This window comes from Aquarana catesbeiana, linkage group LG13 (genome assembly GCF_042186555.1).
Source record: "Aquarana catesbeiana isolate 2022-GZ linkage group LG13, ASM4218655v1, whole genome shotgun sequence".
NCBI classification, from domain to species: Eukaryota; Metazoa; Chordata; class Amphibia; order Anura; family Ranidae; genus Aquarana; species Aquarana catesbeiana.
In genome coordinates this window covers 125,201,566-125,224,058 of record NC_133336.1, presented here as the reverse complement: position 1 = coordinate 125,224,058, position 22,493 = coordinate 125,201,566, and the positions used below count along the sequence as shown (strand labels likewise).

The 22,493-nt window shown below is 40.9% G+C and overlaps 1 protein-coding gene across 1 annotated transcript in view; it reads left to right on the top strand.

Annotated features, from left to right (window-relative positions):
* PLCB2 (phospholipase C beta 2) overlaps nt 1–22,493 on the top strand; it is a 405,331-nt gene that overhangs the window by 280,735 nt on the left and 102,103 nt on the right. Inside the window, exons 18-20 of the mRNA XM_073609959.1 lie at nt 171–295; nt 3,117–3,271; nt 9,166–9,330. Of these exons, the coding sequence (XP_073466060.1) occupies nt 171–295; nt 3,117–3,271; nt 9,166–9,330 (445 nt within the window). The remainder of the gene's footprint in view (nt 1–170; nt 296–3,116; nt 3,272–9,165; nt 9,331–22,493) is intronic.

Genomic DNA, 22,493 nt, shown 5'->3' with positions numbered 1-22,493 from the left:
TCTGACCTCTGTAAACTAGAATATGATTAGTTTAATGCACTAGTTTGATGCACTTTGGACATTATAACTGCTATGTGAGAGATTGTGCTTTCACACACAAAAATATGGATGTTTCTCTCCTCTTGGACTCATACTATCTTAAAAAGCCTGTTCCTATACAATTCACCCAGATACAATAAAAGACAGATGAGTCGTATTTATCCAAAAGGGACCAGAATGGATTCATCTAATTATATGCCACAAATGTTTTGGAATGTGGGTTGCCAAATGGTGGCCCTGAACTTTCAAACTATGGGTAAGTTATGTGTAAGGGTACAATAAAGGTATTTTAAAATGTATGTAAAAAAATAAATAAATACAGCCATGCTGCAAAAAAAAAGTGCATTTATAATTTTTTTGCTTTGAACCCTGCAAAGCATTGCAACCACAATCAGTGCATCACAGGTGCAATTCAGAGGCTCCTACAGACTATTCCTCTAACCCCAGGTCCTTACCAAAGTACAGGTGTTTGGTTATGGAGCTGGAAGAAGTAATCAATGAACTACAGGTGCGGTGACATCACTACACTTGTGTTTCATTGAGAACTATGAGTCGTTCTGATGCTGTGACAGTTAGAACTTGTAGTCGCTCACAGATCCCTGTGAATGGATGACATGGCCATGTTGATGGAGCCATTCATAGTCATGCCAAAGTCCAAAATATACAGAATGCTGTAGGGAGAATGGTTTAAGGGCGAGGAGCTATATAATGTCATCATGTTCCATGTTGCACCCTAAAAGAAAAGTGGAATTATTATTTAAGAAAATGAATTTAACCTGACCTCACCTTCTTCTCAAACTCATGCGGTAAGATAAACACATATACCTGTGTACACCAGCACACAGTTCGCTTGGGCAAATTATCTACAGATATCTATTGGGGTATTCACACAGAGACTTGCATTTTACGATCCATTCATAAAATTTTGGTGAAGTCTGCTTTTCTCAATAGGGTTAAGCAATAAGCAGAGAGAGCTCTGTTGTTGGAGGAGAGCTGGTCGGGAGACTGTACCCCCCCCCCCCCCCGGGATTTTGTTAATGTAATGAATTTAAAATTTAGCATTTTTTTTTATGAAGTTGTATGGGCATACCACTGCTTTATATATCAGGTCCTGAGAGCATGCTTTATCATTTAAGGCCAATTGCATATTATTTGACAACGTTTACCACTAATGGGTAGTTCATAATTTCGCTCTCTTCAGGATCAGATGTTTTTTTTTTTATTTCAGATACTGTAGTCACAAGGCTGCACTGATATAGTTTATACTGGCACAGAAATTGTACCTCGTATATGGCTACCTTTTTAGAGTAGAAGAACCTTAACCTATAAGAACAGACTCCTGGGACCTAACTACTAGGATCCTTGGGGCAGAAGCAGCTCAGTGGGTTCCCCATTCCCTTGTGTCCCTTAACTGTGTTCACACGGGATATTAGAGCTCTCTCTCCAATCGTGCCCCTTCATTCTTCCAGGTGCCTAATGATTCAATCATTCTAGTGAGAAATGTAATGTAAGTTTTACACCCAATCTGCTATCGTTCAGAGTGTGGAATGTACACTAGACTTCTTCAAAAATAGGAATTTGTTTATCATTCCCTGAAGAACACAAGGAAGAGGCTTGGTGGAGGTGTGTTGTAGGGGATGATCTGTTTGGAGGGGATAGGTATCTTACAGCTAGGATGGAGATATGATTTTGCGAGTAAGGTGTATTGCTGGAAAGGGTGAAGTGGATATCCTAGATATAGTGTTGGTGGGGACATATACTGTATTTATCAGGAGAGAGGATAATTGCTGGGAGGGTTGGATATTTTTCTAGCAAGAGGTGGGAGTAGATATAATGCTGGGGTGAACAAGTACTGCTGCGTGGACAGAAGACATAAGAGAAAGTTTAAGTACATTTGCTAAAACACTTTTGCTTAGAAAATTTATTTTCAGTGAAATCTATATTGGGGATGTAGGGAAAGTTGTGGACTTATCTAATAAGGCAAGCTCATCTTATTCATTGACCAAGGTTTGCCCTGTAAGATACAGAGTGCAATTAGGCTTCTCTGCATAACGTATTATTGACAATGTGTCTTGGACATCTATGGGCTATGTTTATGGTTGGAGACCAGTGAATTTTTGTGGGCAATATTGGAATATCTACATAGAATTTAATATTTATAGGGTTTTCCATATAATGTAGTTTATCAGAGGTTTTATGCAGTGGGGTTTTAAATAGGGTTGCACCGATACCAGTGTCAGTGCCGATACTAAGCATTTGCATGAGTATTGGTACTTGTACAAATGCTCTGATCCTTGAAACTGACTTCCAGGCTTTGTTCTTTCAACTGTCAGTAGGATTCCCCCACTGACAGCTAAAAAAGCCAGCAAATATTGGTTGTTAAGGATAAGGGACGCCACTTCCTTAACAACCGATGACTCATTAAACTGTCAGTGGGGTTCCCCCGGTTGACAGCTGAGGTGTAAAGGAAGTCCCAGCAATTGGTGCTGTCAAAAAAAAAAAGCAGCCGGGCAATGTTTATTAACAACATTGCTCAGCCACTCAAACAGATAAAAAGAAACACTGTTTATTTTTTTTGTATCTTTCTATTTATTCATCTACAGATCAAAGGGATGAACTTCGATCTGCAGATGAAGTCAGTTTAAAGCAACCTGTCAAGTAAAAAAAAAATATTTTTTATTAAATGTTCCTCTGTTTAACCCCTTATTATCCCTAATTTACTCTAATCAGCCTTAATTAACACCTTATTCTCCTTCTCCATTTAAATCTTTATTTTCCTGCTAATTATTAATTAAAAATGTTTTTTGTTTGCTTTGTTCTTTAATATTTTTACACCTTCAACATATATTTACACGTTTCACATAAAAAAGTACAAAATGTAAAAAGAAAAAGTATTTAATTTGTAAGTCACTTTTCAATATTTTGTACCGTTGCTGACGAAGTGTAAAGCAGGTATCGGTAATTGGTATCGGCGAGTACTAAAAAAAGGTATTGGTACATTGTTGATCTAATGGCCCTGCATGTTTGAAATCAGACATTGTTTTTCTAATAATTGTTTCAACTGTTGCATTTTTCAGATTTAGCTATGCAACAAAACATGGCAGTCTTTGAGTTCAATGGCGCCAGTGGATACATCCTGAAACACGAATTCATGCGACGAGCAGACAAGCAGTTTGACCCATTCACAGTTGATCGGATTGATGTAGTTGTGGCCAACACTCTCTCAATTACAGTAGGTGTTATACTCAGACTCCAACTTTATTTAAAATGAACATAATACTGTGCTACTACAATTTTGGTTTCCTACCTGCTTTTGTTCTGGATTTATTACACACTCTTATCCCATAAACCGGTGAAAAGATGGGATAAGGATAGCAACGTGGCAACGTTTGTTTTTCCTCAGTTCTGACTCCCCTATCTAGTACAGGCAGGGTAGGGAGATGTTTGTAAAGATGCTCCATTAACCCAACCCCCCCTCCTCCTTTTTTTTTCTTTTCTTTTTTCTTGTTCATTTCTTTACCTGCATAATCCTTGTTATAAAATCATCTTTTGGTGTACACAAATCCAGGCTAATGTGGATACATATGGTTTCTGCATACTTTTATTTAGTCATTGTAAGACACTTTGTACGTGCTGAATTTCGCACAGGGCTTTGCTTAGTGATCACTAGTGGAACTTCTCCCAACTCGATGTGCCAGCTTACATAGTCTTATTTTGCTTGATGTAAGATACACCGGCATATTATGTCTTTTTGATTGATGCAGTTTTGTTTTTATATGAACACTGTTACCTCGTCTATGTTTTTGTCAGATTCTATTGTTTACTGTCTTGCACTGACCTGAAATGTACACTATACAACTGTATGCAGTCCATGTATTATCTCAGTGTTATCTGGTGCAAGCCATTAAATAAAACATTTAAAAAAAACTTTTAAAAAACAAATAAATACATTTGAAGATTAATTTTTTTTTCTCTCGTTTTTTTCTATAAAAATAACAAACATGTCATACTTACCTCCTCTGTTGCAGTGGTTTTGCACAAGGCAGCCTAGATCCTCCTCTTCTCGGGTCCCTCTTCAGTGCTCCTGGCCCCTCCCCCCTGCCGAGTGCACCCACAGCAAGAAGCTTGCTATGGGGGAACCCAAACCGAGAAACAGCTCTGTGTGTCCATTTAGACATGGAGCAGTGGTTTGCCCCCCCCCTCCTCATTGGCTAACTGACTTTGATTGACAGCAGCGGGAGCCAATGGGGCCACTGCTGTGTCTCAGCCAATCAGGAGGGAGAGTTCCGGACGCCTAAGGCACTCGTGGACATCGCTGGGTAAAGAAAAGGGCTCAGGTAAGTATTAGGGGGCTGCTGCACACAGAAGGCTTTTTAGTTTAATGCATAGAATGCATTAAGATAAAAAACTTTCTGACTTAACAATCACTTTAATTAATACATTATAGTAAACAATAGCTTCTTAAAGCAGAGTTCCCAAAAAAAATAAATAAATAAAAGTCAGCAGCTACAAATACTGCAGCTGCTGAATTTTAATAATCAGAAACTTACCTGTCCCAGGGTCCAGCGATGTGACGGAATGAAGCCCTGCTCATTTCCCCCTCCTCTCTGCAGCGCTGGCATTGTCACTGTGGACGCCCGGTTGTGGCTTCACAGCCAGGCATGCACTGCACTTGCATGAGCCGTGCTGCACCCTGTGACTGGCCGGGCAATCATCTGGGCCCTGTGACGTGTCCCAGATGATTGCCGAGAGGGAGGGGGGAGAGGTGATCTCCCTTCCAGTGCCGCGGAGCCTTGAGAGGAAGTGGAAGTTGGAACCCTCTAAAAAGAGGGTTTCCGCTCCCCCTCCCAAAAAAAAAAATGACATGTCAAATGTGGCATGTCAGGGGGTCACCTTCCCTTAAAGCGGAAGTTCCATTTTTGGGTGGAACTCCGCTTTAATGTACATTGAAATAAAAAGCACCATTTAGGGTAAAATGTATTGATCTATATAGTGAAGTCTTTGTATACAATAAAGAGAAGGGCTTCAATTACACCTCACTGTTATGCCCCATACACACGATCGGACTTTCCGACAACAAAACTTTTTTTGGATTTTTGTTCAAAGGATGTTGGCTGCAACTTGTCTTGCATACACATGGTCACACAAATGTTGGCCAACAATTATGAACGTGGGAACGTGGTGACATAAACGACGTACGAAGAGACGAGAAAAAGGAAGTTCAATAGCCAGTGCGGCTCCTTCTGCTTGATTCCAAGCATGTGTGAACTTTTGTGCGTCGGACTTGTGTACATAGTTACATAGTTACATAGTAGGTGAGGTTGAAAAAAGACACAAGTCCATCAAGTACAACCTATGTGTGTGATTATGTGTCAGTATTACATTGTATATCCCTGTATGTTGCGGTCATTCAGGTGATTATCTAATAGTTTCTTGAAGCTATCAATGCTCCCCGCTGAGACCACCGCCTGTGGAAGGGAATTCCACATCCTTGCCGCTCTTACAGTAAAGAACCCTCTACGTAGTTTAAGGTTAAACCTCTTTTCTTCTAATTGTAATGAGTGGCCACGAGTCTTATTAAACTCTCTTCTGCGAAAAAGTTTTATCCCTATTGTGGGGTCACCAGTACAGTATTTGTAAATTGAAATCATATCCCCTCTCAAGCGTCTCTTCTCCAGAGAGAATAAGTTCAGTGCTCGCAACCTTTCCTCATAACTAAGATCCTCCAGACCCTTTATTAGCTTTGTTGCCCTTCTTTGTACTCGCTCCATTTCCAGTACATCCTTCCTGAGGACTGGTGCCCAGAACTGGACAGCATACTCCAGGTGCGGCCGGACCAGAATCTTGTAGAGTGGGAGAATTATCGTTTTATCTCTTGCGTTGATCCCCCTTTTAATGCATGCCAATGTTCTGTTTGCTTTATTAGCAGCAGCTTGGCATTGCATGCCATTGCTGAGCCTATCATCTACTAGGACCCCCAGGTCCTTTTCCATCCTAGATTCCCCCAGAGGTTCTCCCCCCAGTGTATAGATTGCATTCATATTTTTGCCACCCAAATGCATAATTTTAAATTTTTCTACATTGAACCTCATTTGCCATGTAGTCGCCAACCCCATTAATTTGTTCAGGTCTTTTTGCAAGGTTTCCACATCCTGCGGAGAAGTTATTGCCCTGCTTAGCTTAGTATCATCTGCAAATACAGAGATTGAACTGTTTATCCCATCCTCCAGGTCATTTATAAACAAATGCGATCAGAAATTTTAGAACCTGCTAGCCATCATTTGTTGGCGGAAAGTCCAACAACAAATGTTCGATGGAGCATACACACGGTCGGAATTTCAGCCAACAAGCTCACATCCAACATTTTTTGACGGAAAATCTGATCGTCTGTATGGGGCATTAGAGTCAATCAAATATGTGCTCAACAGAAAACACAAATTATTTTCTACAGTGTGCTCTCTGGTCATATTTACAATAGTTTATTGAACAAAACAAACTCTTCTAAGATTATATATTATCGTTATAATATTGGTTTTACACTTGGTTGCCCCTTTTATTTCTAGTGTGGTGTTTGTGGGTTGTGGTTTTATAAGCTTATTTTTCTCCCACTGATATGAGGCACTATTCTGCCAACTGACATCAACAATGGGGCACCATTTCTCCCACTGATACCAACAATGGGGCAATATTCCTCTCAATGATAACAATGATGGGGCAGTGTTTACTCCCCTAGTATCAAATGTGACAATGTTTACTCTCATTGATGCCACAGTACCCCCATAAAGTTTGAAGGATAATAAACTGGCCCTTTGTTCAGGAAGGTTGGAGGCCCCTGCTTTAGAGCATAAAAGAATGCATAGACCATTTGTGTTAGGTCCTTTCCCCAAATGAGATAATGTCCATGCCATGGTCATAAAGACACACACGCTAGGGCAAAGGCCAACTAACCTAACAGTATGTTTTTGGGTTGTAAGAATAATCTGAATTACACAAAGAAACCCCACACACACATGAGTGGAGCATTAAAAAAAAAAAATCCAAAACACTTTCATGGTCAAGAAGTACAAAAGCAGTAATGCACGATAAGATTGCTCGCCGCTTAACCACCTCCAGAAGGTTTTTTCCCCTTCATGACCAGGCCATTTTTTGCTATTCAGCACTTTCAACATATGAAACACTGTATGCAAATAAAAGTTATATAATTTTTTCACTTCAAAAGAAAGCTTTTTTGTGGAATTTGATCACCACTGGATTTTTTATTTTTTGCTATATAAACAAAAAAAGATTAAACATTTTGAAAAAAAATGATATTTTCTACTTTCTGTTATAAAACATATCCAATAAAATCAAATTTCTTCATAAATTTAGGCCAACTGTATTCTGCTACATGTATTTGGTTATAAAAATCCCAATAAGTGTATATTAATTGGTTTATGTGACGGTTAGAGCATCTACAAACCAGGGCTGGACTGGGACAAAAATTTGGCCCTGGACTTCACCCAGACTGGCCCACTTTGACAGGTCTCTCCCATGCCGGCTTGCCACCCAAGCCCCCCCCCACTAGCTATTAGCCGTTTTACATTATTTCTCTTATAGGCAGTATCAGTGGGGAAGCTAGACATTATTTCACCTGGGGCAAAGAATCAGTTTGGCACCCCCCCCAATGGAACAAGATTAGGCAGGAAAGTGAGGCCGCCCTCCTTCCAGATCGTATGATGAGCTTCTAAGTGTTGACTCCTGAGCATCATGTCTGTATTCAGGCGCGCTGCATAACTAGCCAGGGAGAGGAGGTGAGCACTGCGGGGGGGGGGACAGAGGACTGGAGGGAGGCAGCGGTCCACTGTCACTGAAATCGGCCCACTGAGCCATCGGCCCACCGGGAAACTCCCTGTAGTCCCAATGGCCAGTACATGCCTGCTACAAACTATGGTACATACAGGTGCATCTCATAAAATTTGAATATCATCAAAAGGTTAACTTATTTCAGTAATTCAATTAAAAAAATGAAACTCATATATTCTATATAGCTGCATTACACTCAGCGTGATATATTTCAAGCATTTCTTTCTTTTAATTTTGATGATTATGGCTTACAGCTAGTGAAAACCCCAAATTCAGTATCTCAGAAAATTAGAATATTACATAAGGCCAATAAAAAAAAGGATTTTGAATACAGAAATGTTGGCTTACTGAAAAAGTATGTCCATGTACAGTATAGTATGCTCTCAATACTTGGTCAGGGCTCCTTGTGCATGAATTACTGCATCAATGCGTCGTGGCTTGGAGGCGATCAGCCTGTGGCACTGCTGAGGTGTTATGGAAACCCAAGTTTCTTTGATAGCAGCTTTCAGCTTGTCTGCATTGTTAGGTCTAGTGTCTCTCATCTTCCTCTTGACAATACCCCATAGATTGTCTATGGAGTTTAGGTCAGGCGAGTTTGCTGGCCAATCAAGCACAGTGATACCATGATTATTAAACCAGGTATTAGTACTTTTGGCAGTGTGGACAGGTGCCAAGTCCTGCTGGAAAATGAAATCAGCATGTCCATAAAGCTGGTCAGCAGAGGGAAGCATGAAGTGCTCTATAATTGCCTGGTAGGGCTGCGCTGACTTTGGACTTAAAACACAGTGCACTAACACCAGCAGATGACATAGCTCCCCAAATCATCACAGGCTGTGGAAAAATGTCCTTATCATTTGGAATCAAGGTCTCAGAGTCTTGAGGAAGAGTGGAGAGGCACAGAATCCAAGTTGCATGAGGTCCAGTGTGAAGTTTCCACAGTCAGTGATGATTTGGGGAGCCATGTTCCTATTTTATCTGTCCATGTGCCTGTTTTAACTGTAGCCCTAATGAAGGGGAGTTTCTTCTGATCCACAAAATGTGTTGGCTTCTCTTTAGTGTACTGTAAACCAATAAATTAGTTTGGGCTCTTTTTTTCATTTGGTCTAGTTCACCTTCCATTGGTACATCCTTCGAATTTTCCTGTCACTCATCAACGAACATAGATTTGACCCCACTAACGATAAGAGAATCAAACTAATGTTCTATTATTGCATGGCCAGCTTTAGTGGGATTAACTCATGTCAAAGCTAGAGCTGCTAACCCTTTGTTTCTTTTGGAATACAGATAATCTCGGGGCAGTTTCTTAGTGATAAATGTGTGAAGATCTACGTAGAGGTTGAGCTGTTTGGATTACCTGGGGATCCCAAGCGGAAATACAAAACAAAATTAAGTTCAACTGCAAACTCTATTAACCCTATATGGAAAGAAGAGCCATTTGTGTTTGAAAAGGTACAATTTCTGCAATGTGTTTTTTGTTATGCATGAAATCCAGTTGTGCCAGATTGCTGCATTTAATAAGGTAACTAGTAGTAACTATGCCTTGGTGTCTTGTAAAATAGGTCACTTGCGCACTTTTATACCTCTTTAGGGATCACTGCAAAATGGCAAATTTAGAAAATAGTGCAAAAAAATTGGAATTGATTGTGCTAATACCTACAAACATAGTTACTTACCACTGATGTCTTGCATGTGACATAGAAACATAGAAAAGTGACGTCAGAAAAAGACCTTATGGTTTACTGACTCATAACTAGGGATAAGCTCAGATTTGGTCTGAACTTTGGGTCAACCAAACCCAGGGAATGGCATGGTAAATGCAGGCTATATTAAGTTAATGATGTTACTAATATCCCTGCCAATGTTACTAGTATCACTGCTCCTTTGCTACATGTCAATATTGTGGTGCTAATATGGCCGTGTGAACATACAGTATTAGATCAATGATGTCATTAGCATCTCTGCCCCTTTATTTACATGCAGTGGATGGAAGTGAAATGCTTCCTTCTGGATTCGATCCAAACAAATCAAAGTTTTGACCAAACCCAAGCTCTCCCCTACTCACTAACTCTGCTGGGAGCCTATTACAAACATCAGCTACTTTTTTAGTAAAATCATATTTTCTAAGGTTAGTTTTGACCTTTCCTTCTGCATGTTTGTGGTCATATCCCCATGTTCTTGATGCTGTGCTTTATATTGAAAATATTGCCGTCTTAAAACTTAATGTAGTTAAAAATTTCAAACATGTCCCTTCTTTACCTTCTTTTTTTAAGACTGTTCATATTAATTTCCTGTAGTCTCTCTTGATATGTTTCATGCATCAGACCCACTATTTTTGTTGCCTGTTTCTGTACTATTCTGTCTTATAAGTATTTTTTTGTAAAGCTGGCCATAGATGGGTAATATTTTGAACAGAACTTCTTTGGAAAACAAGATTAATAGAAAGTTTGGTTTTGTAGTTGTTAAAGGGTTAAATTGACATGCATTTTCAACACAGTGACAAGAAAATTCAAAGGAGAAGGATGGAAATGTGTATGTGGCTTTAGTTCGGTAAAGTCCATTCATTCCAAAATCAAATGTTAAAAACAAACAAAATCTTTTAAATGACAAACGAATATTCTGAGAATTTTTTTGAGAATTCTATCCATCTATGGCCAGCTTTAGTGAGGTCTCCAGAACTGGACACAGTATTCTAAATGAGGTCTAACTAAAGATAGGAAATGAAGACTTCCTTCCTGCTTTTGGTGATCTCTGCACCCCAGAACTCTATTCGCTTTCCCCGCTGCATGCCCCACTGTAACTGTTTGCTCAGTTACTTCTCGTAAGGGGGGGTTTCTGTTCTGACTTTCTTTTGTGGCCACTCATATTGCCTTTAGTTTAAAGCTATAGAAGGCAGCTTCTCTATGGACTGTAGCTTGAGGGACAGTTCATACCATAGAAACGCAGTCTGGATGCGTTCTGGTTGCTTTTCTGCATGCGCGTTTTTGATGCAGTTTTTTGTGCATTTTTGATGCGTTCCAGTGCTTTTTTTCACCCTCTCTTTTTTCTTCACCTTAAATAAGGACTTTGTTCCAGTTTTCGGTGCATTCAGGTGCATTTTTGATTAGTTTTACTGCATTCAGTTCAGAAAAAATGCAGCATATTCTACTTTTTTTTTCTGGAACTGAAACGTACTGAAACTGACCACACTGATGTGAACTATGCCATTGAAAACCATATAACCTACTAAACATGCGTTTTTGATGCAGAAAAAAACGACACTGGACTGCATGTGCAACTGTCCCTGAGGCACAATGTTATGGTACGAATGATGTGGGTCCTCCAACCAATGACTTTTTGCACTGGAGCCAGAAAATATATAAAGGCCTTTTGTATGACTTCGTATATAAAAAATACCAATTAATATAGGTATTGCTTACAAAATAATAATAGTAGAGCTTGGTACCATGTTAGCTATCAATTAATGCAGACAGTTTGGACTTTAAATTATACAGTTTATTGGCAACTTAAGAGAAGTATAGCCAAATATTTTTTGGCCATATTTCTCTTCTGGGTCACGAGTGCACTTATTTCTGCACTTTTATGACCCAGAATCAACTGACAGCGGGCTAATATCTGCTGTTGGCTGACATCAAAGAGCCACTCCAAGCTCTGGAAGGATCCCATCATTAAGGTCAGGATCCACCCAGATGCCTGATTGGCAGCTGGCTCAGCCTGTAAGCATGCCGCTGAGAGCCTGAGCCAGCTGCTGCTACCTCCTCCATAGCCCGGTGCTCCATTGAGTGTCCATTGAGCGCTCCATTGACTGTCAATCACTGCTGTCTGCTCAGTAAAGATCAAGATCTGAGTAATCAACAGTCATGCAATCGCTCAGTTCTCGATCTTACAGCCAGCATGGGACCGATGCTGCTGCCATATAGGTGAGTAAGTGTGTTTGATTTTGGATATCCCACACTGCAAGCTTTCAAAACAAGTTAGGTTACTTTTACAGAACTGTATAATGCCTGAGTAAGGAACCTAAAGTGTCCATACAACTTGCATTTTTAAAAACTTAGGATACCAAATAACAGCATCACTCCAAACTTTCCACGTTAAATACTTAAAAATATTTTTACCTATAAATGGTGCAAATACACAATCTGACTTGATATAAGCTTTCTACAGCTCCTTGTACAGCAACTTTTAGAATGGGAGAGGGAAGATCAGCACTCATAGGTAGTAGCAGCTCTATTGCTTATCATGTTGCTTTCAGTCCACTTCTGGACCACCCACTGTATATATATACCTCATTACTTTGATGTTATTTATTGTGGTTATGGCAGCAGCTAGTATTTTTTAAAAAGTGGCCGATCCTCGTTCACATAAAAGTGGTCCCGGCGATAGATTAGCCACGCGATCACTTTTATAGGCAGCGGGAGAGGTGCAGCCCCTCCCACCGCTTCTCGGGCATTTCCCCCACTTACCGAAGCTGTCGGTAGTGGCAGAAACCATCCGATCCCGTGGAGCAAAGGGCAGGAAATTGAGTGAGGGCAAGATGGCCCCCACTCAACTCTATGCCCTTGGAGGACCAGAGCGACGTCTGACTTCACTTCCGCCTTATGGTCCTAAAGGGCCCTTTTTTTTATTAGTAAACGTAAAATCTTAGCGAAAACAATATACGGGGATATGGGAAATGATTTTTCTACACACACACCTACACAGGTTGAATTGGATGGACTGTTGTCTTTATTCCACCATTCCAACTATGTAACTATGTAAGTAAAATGTGAGATCTGAGGTCTTTTTGACCCCAGATCTTGCAATAAAGAGGACCCGTCATGCTTATTTCTATTAAATGTCTTGTAATAGGAATAAAAGTAATGAAATGTTTTTTTTTTATAGGGATAGTATAAAAATAAAAAGTAAAATAAATAAGAAAAAAGAAAAAAAAATTAAAAGCGCCCCGTCCCTCCGAGCTTGCGCGCAGAAGTGAACGCCTACATATGTAAATGGCGTTCAAACCACACATGTGAGGTATCGCCACCATCGTTAGAGTGAGAGCAATATTTCTAGCACTAGACCTCCTCTGTAACTCTAAACAGGTAACCTGTAAAAAAATGTAAAGCATCGCCTATGGAGATATTTAAGTACCGTAATTTGTTGCCATTCCACAAGCATGCGCAGTTTTGAAGCATGACATGTTGGGTATCTATTTACTCGGCGTAACATCATCTTTCACATCATACAAAAAAATTGGGCTAACGTTACTGTTTTGTTTTTTTTAATTCATGAAAGTGTATTTTTTTTTTTTAAATTGCATTTGAAACACCGCTGTGCAAATAAAGTGTGACATAAAAAATTGCAATGACCACCATAACAAATGTCAGAAAAAGGCCTGGTCCTTAACTGCTTAACAATACATACATGCTTACAGAGAGAGTGAACATACAGATGATTTTATTAATGTGCTGCTGTTCCTTCATTGTGAAAACAGCATTTGAATTAATTGCAGTGGAAAAAGAGGTTGAAAGATTAATCTGCTTTCCTGGTTAATTATTAATCTCCTAAAATCTGCTTTCCCCTGTCATCAACATGCTATGAAAAGTTTGAAATACATTTTTTCTATTTTCATTACCTAATATATTTTAGACCTAGTGAGCTGATTTCTGGTTCTGTGAGCTTCTCTATGCAATGCAGGCACACCATGGCTGTTGGGAGGGACCAGCAGGGTACTGTAAATACATATTTTTTATAAATTGCAAATCATATACAGTATCTCACAGAAGTGAGTATACCCACTCACATTTTTGTAAATATTTTATTATATCTTTTCATGTGACAACACTGTAGAAATGACACTTTGCTACAATGTAAAGTAGTAAGTGTACAGCTTGTATAACAGTGTGAATTTTGCTGTCCCCTCAAAATAACTCAACACACAGCCATTAATGTCAACAAAAGTGAGTAAACCCCTAAGTGAACATGTCCAAATTGGGCCAAAGTGTCAATATTTTGTGTGGCCACCATTATTTTCCAACACTGCCTTAACTCTCTTGGGCATAGAGTTCACCAGAGCTTTACAGGTTGCCAATGGAGTCCTCTTCCACTCCTCCATGATGACATCACTGAGCTGATGGATGTTAGGGACCTTGTACTCCTCCACCTTCCGTTTGAGGATGCCCCACAGATGCTCAATAGGGTTTAGGTCTGGAGACATGCTTGACCAGTCCATCACCTTTACCCTCAGCTTCTTTAGCAAGGTAGTGGTGATCCTGGAGGTGTGTTTGGGGTCGTTATGTTGGAATATTACCCTGCAGCCCAGTCTCCAAAGGGAGGGGATCATGCTCTTCTTCAGTATGTCACAGTACATGTTGGCATTCATGGTTCCCTCAATGAACTATAGCTCCCCAGTGCTGGCAGCACTCATGCAGCCCTAGACCATGACACTCCCACCACCATGCTTGACTGTAGGCAAGACACACTTGTCTTTGTACTCCTCACCTGGTTGTCGCGACACACGCTTGACACCATCTGAACCAAATAAGTTTATCTTGGTCTCATCAGACCACAGGACATGGTTTCAGTAATCCATATCCTTAGTCTGCTTGTCTCCAGCAAACTGTTTGTGAGCTTTCTTGTGCATCATCTTTAGAAGAGGCTTCCTTCTGAGATGACAGCCATGCAGACCAATTTCATGCAGTGTGAGGCGTATGGTCTGAGCACTAACAGGCTGACCCCCCACCCCTTCAATCTCTACAGCAATGCTGGCAGCACTAATACGTCTATTTCCCAAAGACAACCTCTGGATATGACGTGGAGCACGTGCAATCAACTCCTTTGGTCGACCATGGAGAGGCCTGTTCTGAGTGGAACCTGTCCTGTTAAACTGCTGTATAGTCTTGGCCACCGTGCTGCAGCTCTGTTTCAGGGTCTTGGCAATCTTCTTATAGCCTAGGCCATCTTTATGTAGAGCAACTATTCTTTTTTTCAGATCCTCGGAGAGTTCTTTGCCATGAGGTACCATGTTGAACTTTCAGTGACCAATATGAGGGAGTGAGAGCGATAACACCAAATGTAACACACCTGTTCCCTATTCACGCCTGAGACCTTGTAACACTGATGAGTCACATGACACCAGGGAGGGAAAATGGCTAATTGGGCCCAATTTGGACATTTTCACTTAAGGTGTACTCACTTTTGTTGCCAGCGGTTTAGACATTAATGGCTGTGTGTTGAGTTATTTTGAGGGGACAGCAAATTTACACTGTTATACAAGCTGTACCCTCACTACTTTACATTGCGTTTAAAATATTTTTATTGAATTTTTAGAAAAGAAAACATAACATGACATTCAAAGATCACAACATACATGATTACTAGGGATGAGCTGAACACCCCCCCTGTTCGGTTCGCACCAGAACAGGCAAAAAATTTGTTCGAACACGCGAACACCGTTAAAGTCTATGGGACACGAACATGAATAATCAAAAGTGCTAATTTTAAAGGCTTATATGCAAGTTATTGTCATAAAAAGTGTTTGGGGACCTGGGTCCTGCCCCAGGGGACATGGATCAATGCAAAAAAAAGTTTTAAAAACGGCCGTTTTTTCGGGAGCAGTGATTTTAATAATGTTTAAAGTGAAACAATAAAAGTGTAATATCCCTTTAAATTTCGTATCTGGGGGGTGTCTATAGTATGCCTGTAATGGGGCGCATGTTTCCCGTGTTTAGAACAGTCTGACAGCAAAATGACATTTCAAAGGAAAAAAAGTCATTTAAAACTACTCGCGGCTATTAATGCATTGCCAGTCCGACAATACACATAAAAGTTCATTGATAAAAACAGCATGGGAATTCCCCACAGGGGAACCCCGAACCAAAATTTAAAAAAAAAATGACGTGGGGGGTCCCCCTAAATTCCATACCAGGCCCTTCAGGTCTGGTATGGATATTAAGGGGAACCCCGGCCAAAATTTAAAAAAAAAATGACGTGGGGGGTCCCCCTAAATTCCATACCAGGCCCTTCAGGTCTGGTATGAATATTAAGGGGAACCCCGGCCAAAATTAAAAAAAAAAAACAATGGCCTGGGGTCCCACTCAAAATCTATACCAGACCCTTCAGGTCTGGTATGGATTTTAAGGGGAATCCCGCGCCAAAATTAAAAAAAAAAAATACCAGGCCCTTATCCGAGCACACAACCTGGCAGGCCGCAGGAAAAGAGGGGGGGGATGAGAGAGCGCCCCCCCCTCCTGAATCGTACCAGGCCATATGCCCTCAACATTGGGAGGGTGCTTTGGGGTAGCCCCCCAAAACACCTTGTCCCCATGTTGATGAGGACAAGGGCCTCATCCCCACAACCCTGGCCGGTGGTGGTGGGGGTCTGCGGGCGGGGGGCTTATCGGTATCTGGAAGACCCCTTTAACAAGGGGATCACAAGATCCCGGCCCTCCCCCCTGTGTGAAATGGTACCTATCATTTCACAAAAAAACTGTCAAAAATGTTAAAAATGACAAAAGACAGTTTTTGACAATTCCTTTATTTAAATGCTTCTTTTTTCTTCTATCTTCCATCTTCCTTCGGTTTCTTCCTCCATCTTCTTCTTCTTCTGGTTCTTCCGGTTCTTCCGGTTCTTCCTCTGGTGTTCTCGTCCGGCATCTTCCTCCGTGGCGTCGGCGTCTTCTTCCCTTCTTCTCCTCGGGCCGCTTTGCATCCATGATGGCATGGAGGGAGGCTCCTGCTCTTCTCTTCATCTTCTTCCCCTCATCTTCTTCTCTTCATCTTCTTCTCTTCATCTTCTTTTCGGGCCGCTCCGCATCCATGATGGCATGGAGGGAGGCTCCCGCTGTGTGACGCTTCTCCTCTTCTGACGGTTCCTAAATAACGGGGGGGCGGGGTCAGCGTCCCCCACGGGGAATGCCACAGGGAAGTCCCGTCAAGTCACCGTGCGTCAGAGGGGGGCGGGATCACCGGGTGGCCCCACCCCCCGTTATTTAAGAACCTTCAGAAGAGGAGAAGAGGAGAAGCGTCACACAGCGGGAGCCTCCCTCCATGCCATCATGGATGCGGAGCGGCCCGAAAAGAAGATGAAGAGAAGAAGATGAAGAGAAGACCGGGAGCCTCCCTCCATGCCATCATGGATGCGGAGCGGCCCGAGGAGAAGAAGGGAAGAAGACGCCGAAGCCGCGGAGGAAGATGCCGGACGAGAACACCGGAGGAAGAACCAGAAGAACCAGAAGAAGAAGAAGATGGAGGAAGAAACGGAAGGAAGATAGAAGAAAGAAGAAGCATTTAAATAAAGAAATTGTCAAAAACTGTCTCTTGTCATTTTTAACATTTTTGACACTTTTTTAGTGAAATGATAGGGGTACCCTTACCATTTCACACAGGGGGAAGGACCAGGATCTGGGGGTCCCCCTGTTAAAGGGGGCTTCCAGATTCCGATAAGCCCCCCGCCCACAGACCCCCACAACCACCGGCCAGGGTTGTGGGGATGAGGCCCTTGTCCTTATCAACATGGGGACAAGGTGTTTTGGGGGGCTACCCCAAAGCACCCTCCCAATGTTGAGGGCACGTGGCCTGGTACGGTTCAGGAGGAGGGGGGGCACTCTCTCATCCCCCCCTCTTTTCCTGCGGCCTGCCAGGTTGCGTGCTCGGATAAGGGTCTGGTATGGATTGTTGGGGGGACCCCACGCCGTTTTTTCTTTAAATTTTGGCGCAGGGTTCCCCTTAAAATCCATACTAGACCTGAAGGGTCTGGTATAGATTTTGAGGGGGACCCCACGCCATTTTTTTTTAAATTTTGGCCGGGGTTCCCCTTAATATCCATACCAGACCTGAGGGGCCTGGTATGGAATTTAGGGGGACCCCCACGTAATTTTTCTTTTAAAATCTTGGTTCGGGGTTCCCCGTGGGGAATTCCCATGCCGTTTTTATCAATGAACTTTTATGTGTATTGTCGGACCGGCAATGCATTAACAGCCGCGAGTAGTTTTAAATGACTTTTTTTCCTTTGAAATGTCATTTTGCTGTCAGACTGTTCTAAACACGGGAAACATGCGCCCCTTTACAGGCATACTATAGACACCCCCCAGGTACGAAATTTAAAGGGATATTACACTTCTATTGTTTCACTTTAAGCATTATTAAAATCACTGCTCCCGAAAAAACGGCCGTTTTTAAAACTTTTTTTTGCATTGATCCATGTCCCCTGGGGCAGGACCCAGGTCCCCAAACACTTTTTATGACAATACCATGAATATAAGCCTTTAAAATTAGCACTTTTGATTTCTCCCATAGACTTTTAAAGGGTGTTCCGCGGCATCCGAATTTGCCGCGAACACCCCAAATTGTTCGCTGTTCGGCGAACTTGCGAACAGCCGATGTTCAAAGCGAACATGAGTTCGACTCGAACTCGAAGCTCATCCCTAATAATTACATAACATGACATTCAAAAATCACGTATGCATGACATTCCTAAAGTATATAAATCACATAATATTCCCATCCCCCAAAATATACATGCAATTCTAAGGTTCCCCCAACCATCTTCCACATTTTTAAGAGAAAGAGGAGATAGACTACCCCCTTCACCCAATTAAAAAAAAACAACCCCACCCTCCCCTTTATTAAATTTTAAGGGACTTTAGGGTTTGTATCTTTTATTTATATATATATATATATATATATATATATATATATATATATATATATATATACATTGGGGCAAAAAAGGATTTAGTCAGCCACCAATTGTGTAAGTTCTCCCACTTAAAAAGATGGGAGAGGCCTGTAATTGTCATCATAGGTATACCTCAACTATGAGAGACAAAATGTGGAAACAAATCCAGACAATCACATTGTCTGATTTTTGAAAGAATGTATTTGCAAATTATGGTGGAAAATAAGTATTTGGTCAATATCAAAAGTTCATCTCAATACTTTGTTATATATCCTCTGTTGGCAATGACAGAGGTCAAACGTTTTCTGTAAGACTTCACAAGGTTGTCACACACTGTTACTGGTATGTTGGCCCATTCCTCCATGCAGAGCAATGATGTTTTGGGGCTGTCGCTGGGCAACACAGACTTTCAACTCCCTCCAAAGGTTTTCTATGGGGTTGAGATCTGGAGACTGGCTAGGCCACTCCAGGACCTTGAAATGCTTCTTACGAAGCCACTCCTTCGTTGCCTGGGCAGTGTGTTTGGGATCATTGTCATGCTGAAAGACCCAGCCATGTTTCATCTTCAATGCCCTTGCTGATGGGAGGAAGTTTGCATTCAAAATCTTACGATACATGGCCCCATTCATTCTTTCATGTACACGGATCAGTCGACCTGTTCCCTTTGCATAGAAACAGCCCCAAAGCATGATGTTGCCACCCCCATGCTTCACAGTAGGTATGGTGTTCTTTGGTTGCAACTCAGCATTCTCAGCATGACCATATGACATTCTCCCAATCCTCTTCTGGATCATCCAAATGCTCTCTAGCAAACCTCAGATGGACCCGGACATGTACTGGCTTAAGCAGGGGGACACGTCTGGCACTGCAGGATCTCAGTCCTTGGTGGCGTAGTGTGTTACTGATGGTAGCCTTTGTTACGTTGGTACCAGCTCTGTGCAGGTCATTCACTAGGACCCCCCGTGTGGTTCTTGGATTTTTGCTCACCGTTCTTGTGATGATTTTGACCCCACAGGGTGAGATCTTGCGTGGAGCCCCAGATCAAGGGAGATTATCAGTGGTCTTGTATGTCTTCCATTTTCTAATTATTGCTCCCACAGTTGATTCCTTCACACCAAGCTGCTTGCCTATTGCAGATTCAGTCTTCCCAGCCTGGTGCAGGTCTACAATTTTGTTTCTGGTGTCCTTCGACAGCTCTTTGGTCTTCACCATAGTGGAGTTTGGAGTGTGACTGTTTGAGGTTGTGGACAGGTGTCTTTTATACTGATAACAAGTTCAAACAGGTGCCATTAATACAGGTAATGAGTGGAGGACAGAGGAGCCTCTTAAAGAAGAAGATACAGGTCTGTGAGAGCCAGAAATCTTGCTCGTTTGTAGGTGACCAAATACTTATTTTCTACCATAATTTGCAAATAAGTTGAAAGTCTGTGTTGCCCAGCGACAGCCCCAAAACATCATTGCTCTAGAGGAGATCTGCATGGAGGAATGGGCCAACATACCAACAACAGTGTGTGACAACCTTGTGAAGTCTTACAAAAAACGTTTGACCTCTGTCATTGCCAACAAAGAATATATAACAAAGTATTGAGATTAACTTTTGATATTGACCAAATACGTATTTTCCACCATAATTTGCAAACAAATTCTTTCAAAAATCAGACAATTTGATTGTCTGGATTTGTTTCCACATTTTGTCTCTCATAGTTGATGTATACCTATGATGACAATTACAGGCCTCTCTCATCTTTTTAAGTGGGAGAACTTGCACAATTGGTGACTGACTAAATACTTTTTGCCCCACTGTATATATATATATATCTATATCTATATAGCTATATAGATATATATATCTATATATCTATATATATATAAGATATATATATATAGATATATATCTATATATATATCTGTATCTATATATAGATAGATATATATATATAGATATATATCTATATCTATCTATATATATATATATAGATATATATCTATATATATATATATATATAGATACATCTATATATATATATAGATATATATATCTATATATATATATCTATATATATATATATAGATACATATATATATAGATATATATATATATAGATATATATGTATCTATATATATATGTATCTATATATATATATATATATATATAGATACATATATATATAGATATATATATATCTATATATATACCGTATTTATCGGTGTATAACACGCACAGGTGTATAACACGCACATTAATTTTAAGATGGAAGTTTCAGGGAAAAAAAAAAAAATTTTAAATAAGGAACTTTGAAGCAAAATAAGGGTCAGTGCCCATCTGCAGTCTCACCATTGCCATCAACACAGCCTGCCCAATGCCCATTTGCAGCCTCACCATTGCCTCCAATGCAGCCTCATCCATGCCCATCTGCAGCCTCACAAGTGCCATCAATGCAACCTCATCGGTCCACATCAATGCAGCAGCCTCACCATTGCCATCAATGCAGCAGCCTCACCATTGCCATCAGTGCAGCCTGATCGATGCCCATCTGCAGCCTAGAGGGGATAGGGAGGGGGGCAGCCCAGGAGACGGGACTTCCTTTTACAGAGGCCGCCAAGTAAACAGGAGATTCTCACTGTATGTAATCTGACAGCGCTCGTCCTGCCCCCCTCCCTGTCCCCTCCGAGGCATCTAAAATTGAAGTATTGGCGTATAACACGCACGTGCTATTTGCACCCAATTTTTAGGGTGAAAAAGTGAGTGTTATACGCCAATAAATACAGTATATATATATATATATATATATATATATATATATATATATATATATATATGTGTGTGTGTGTGTGTGTCTCCCCTCTATTCTGCCTTCCCTCCCCCCATCTTCTAAGCCAATCAAACACAAAAAAAGCATAACCACATCCCTTTTTAACCATAAAAACCTAAAGTGTTATAAATTGTTTAATTAAGTGATCTAGAGATGGCTGCAAAAAGCCCCCACCCTAGTTTTCCTTGTATCCTTTCCCACCCCTCTTTCCTTCCCCAATTCTATCTATTTATAACCCCTTCCTTCCCCCCTTTAGACTCCACACCCCCAGTGCACTACAAATAATTAACTCTTCCACCCGATTCACAGTTGACTTGTGTGTTTATTTAATTAATTTATTTGAAGGGTGAATCTAGGGACAGAATATCTACACATACCACCATCCCTATTTCACCCTAAAGTTTTGTGTTCTCATACCCCCCATATCCACCCCTTGTACCTATACCTTTCAACAACAACAACAACAACAACAAAAAACTCCTTCTTTTTTTTTTTGACTACTTTACATTGTAGCAGTGTCATTTCTTCAGTGTTGTCACAAGATTTAATAATATATTTATAAAAATGTAAGGGCTGTGCTCACTTTTGTGAGATACTGTATATTGGTATTTAGTTGGTGTCCTTTTACATAGATTAATTCATTTAGGTTATTATGCTGCACGTAAATGCATTATGTGTTGTATTATGTTGTTGTATTGATGTGGGAAGGCATAGCAGCAATAATGAATCATTTGTCTGGCTTTGAGTCACTGAGTGGTAGCAAGAGAAATACTTTTGGTTTTTAGGGTGCTAACCCCCACATGTGATGCTAAGCTTCTGTGATTGAAAGAACTGAAACCCAATAAATAAAAGGAAGAAAGCCAGGGACAGTGAGGCTGAGGAGCAAGATGATGCTGGACATCCCCCCGTCAGGAAATGAGGCGGCTCTATCTGACTTGTTGCAGCTTCTAAGATTTTAATTCAATTAAATAAAATGATTTGATTGGAGCAGCACAATAGGAGTCTGGAAATAAAATCATAGGAACTAAAGGCTATGACCCAATAAAAAAGTTGTAAAACTAAACTAAACTCCATTTACAACACAGTGGATGGTGAGGACATTCTGCTGACCTGTATATAGTTGGCCAAACATGTTTTAACATCA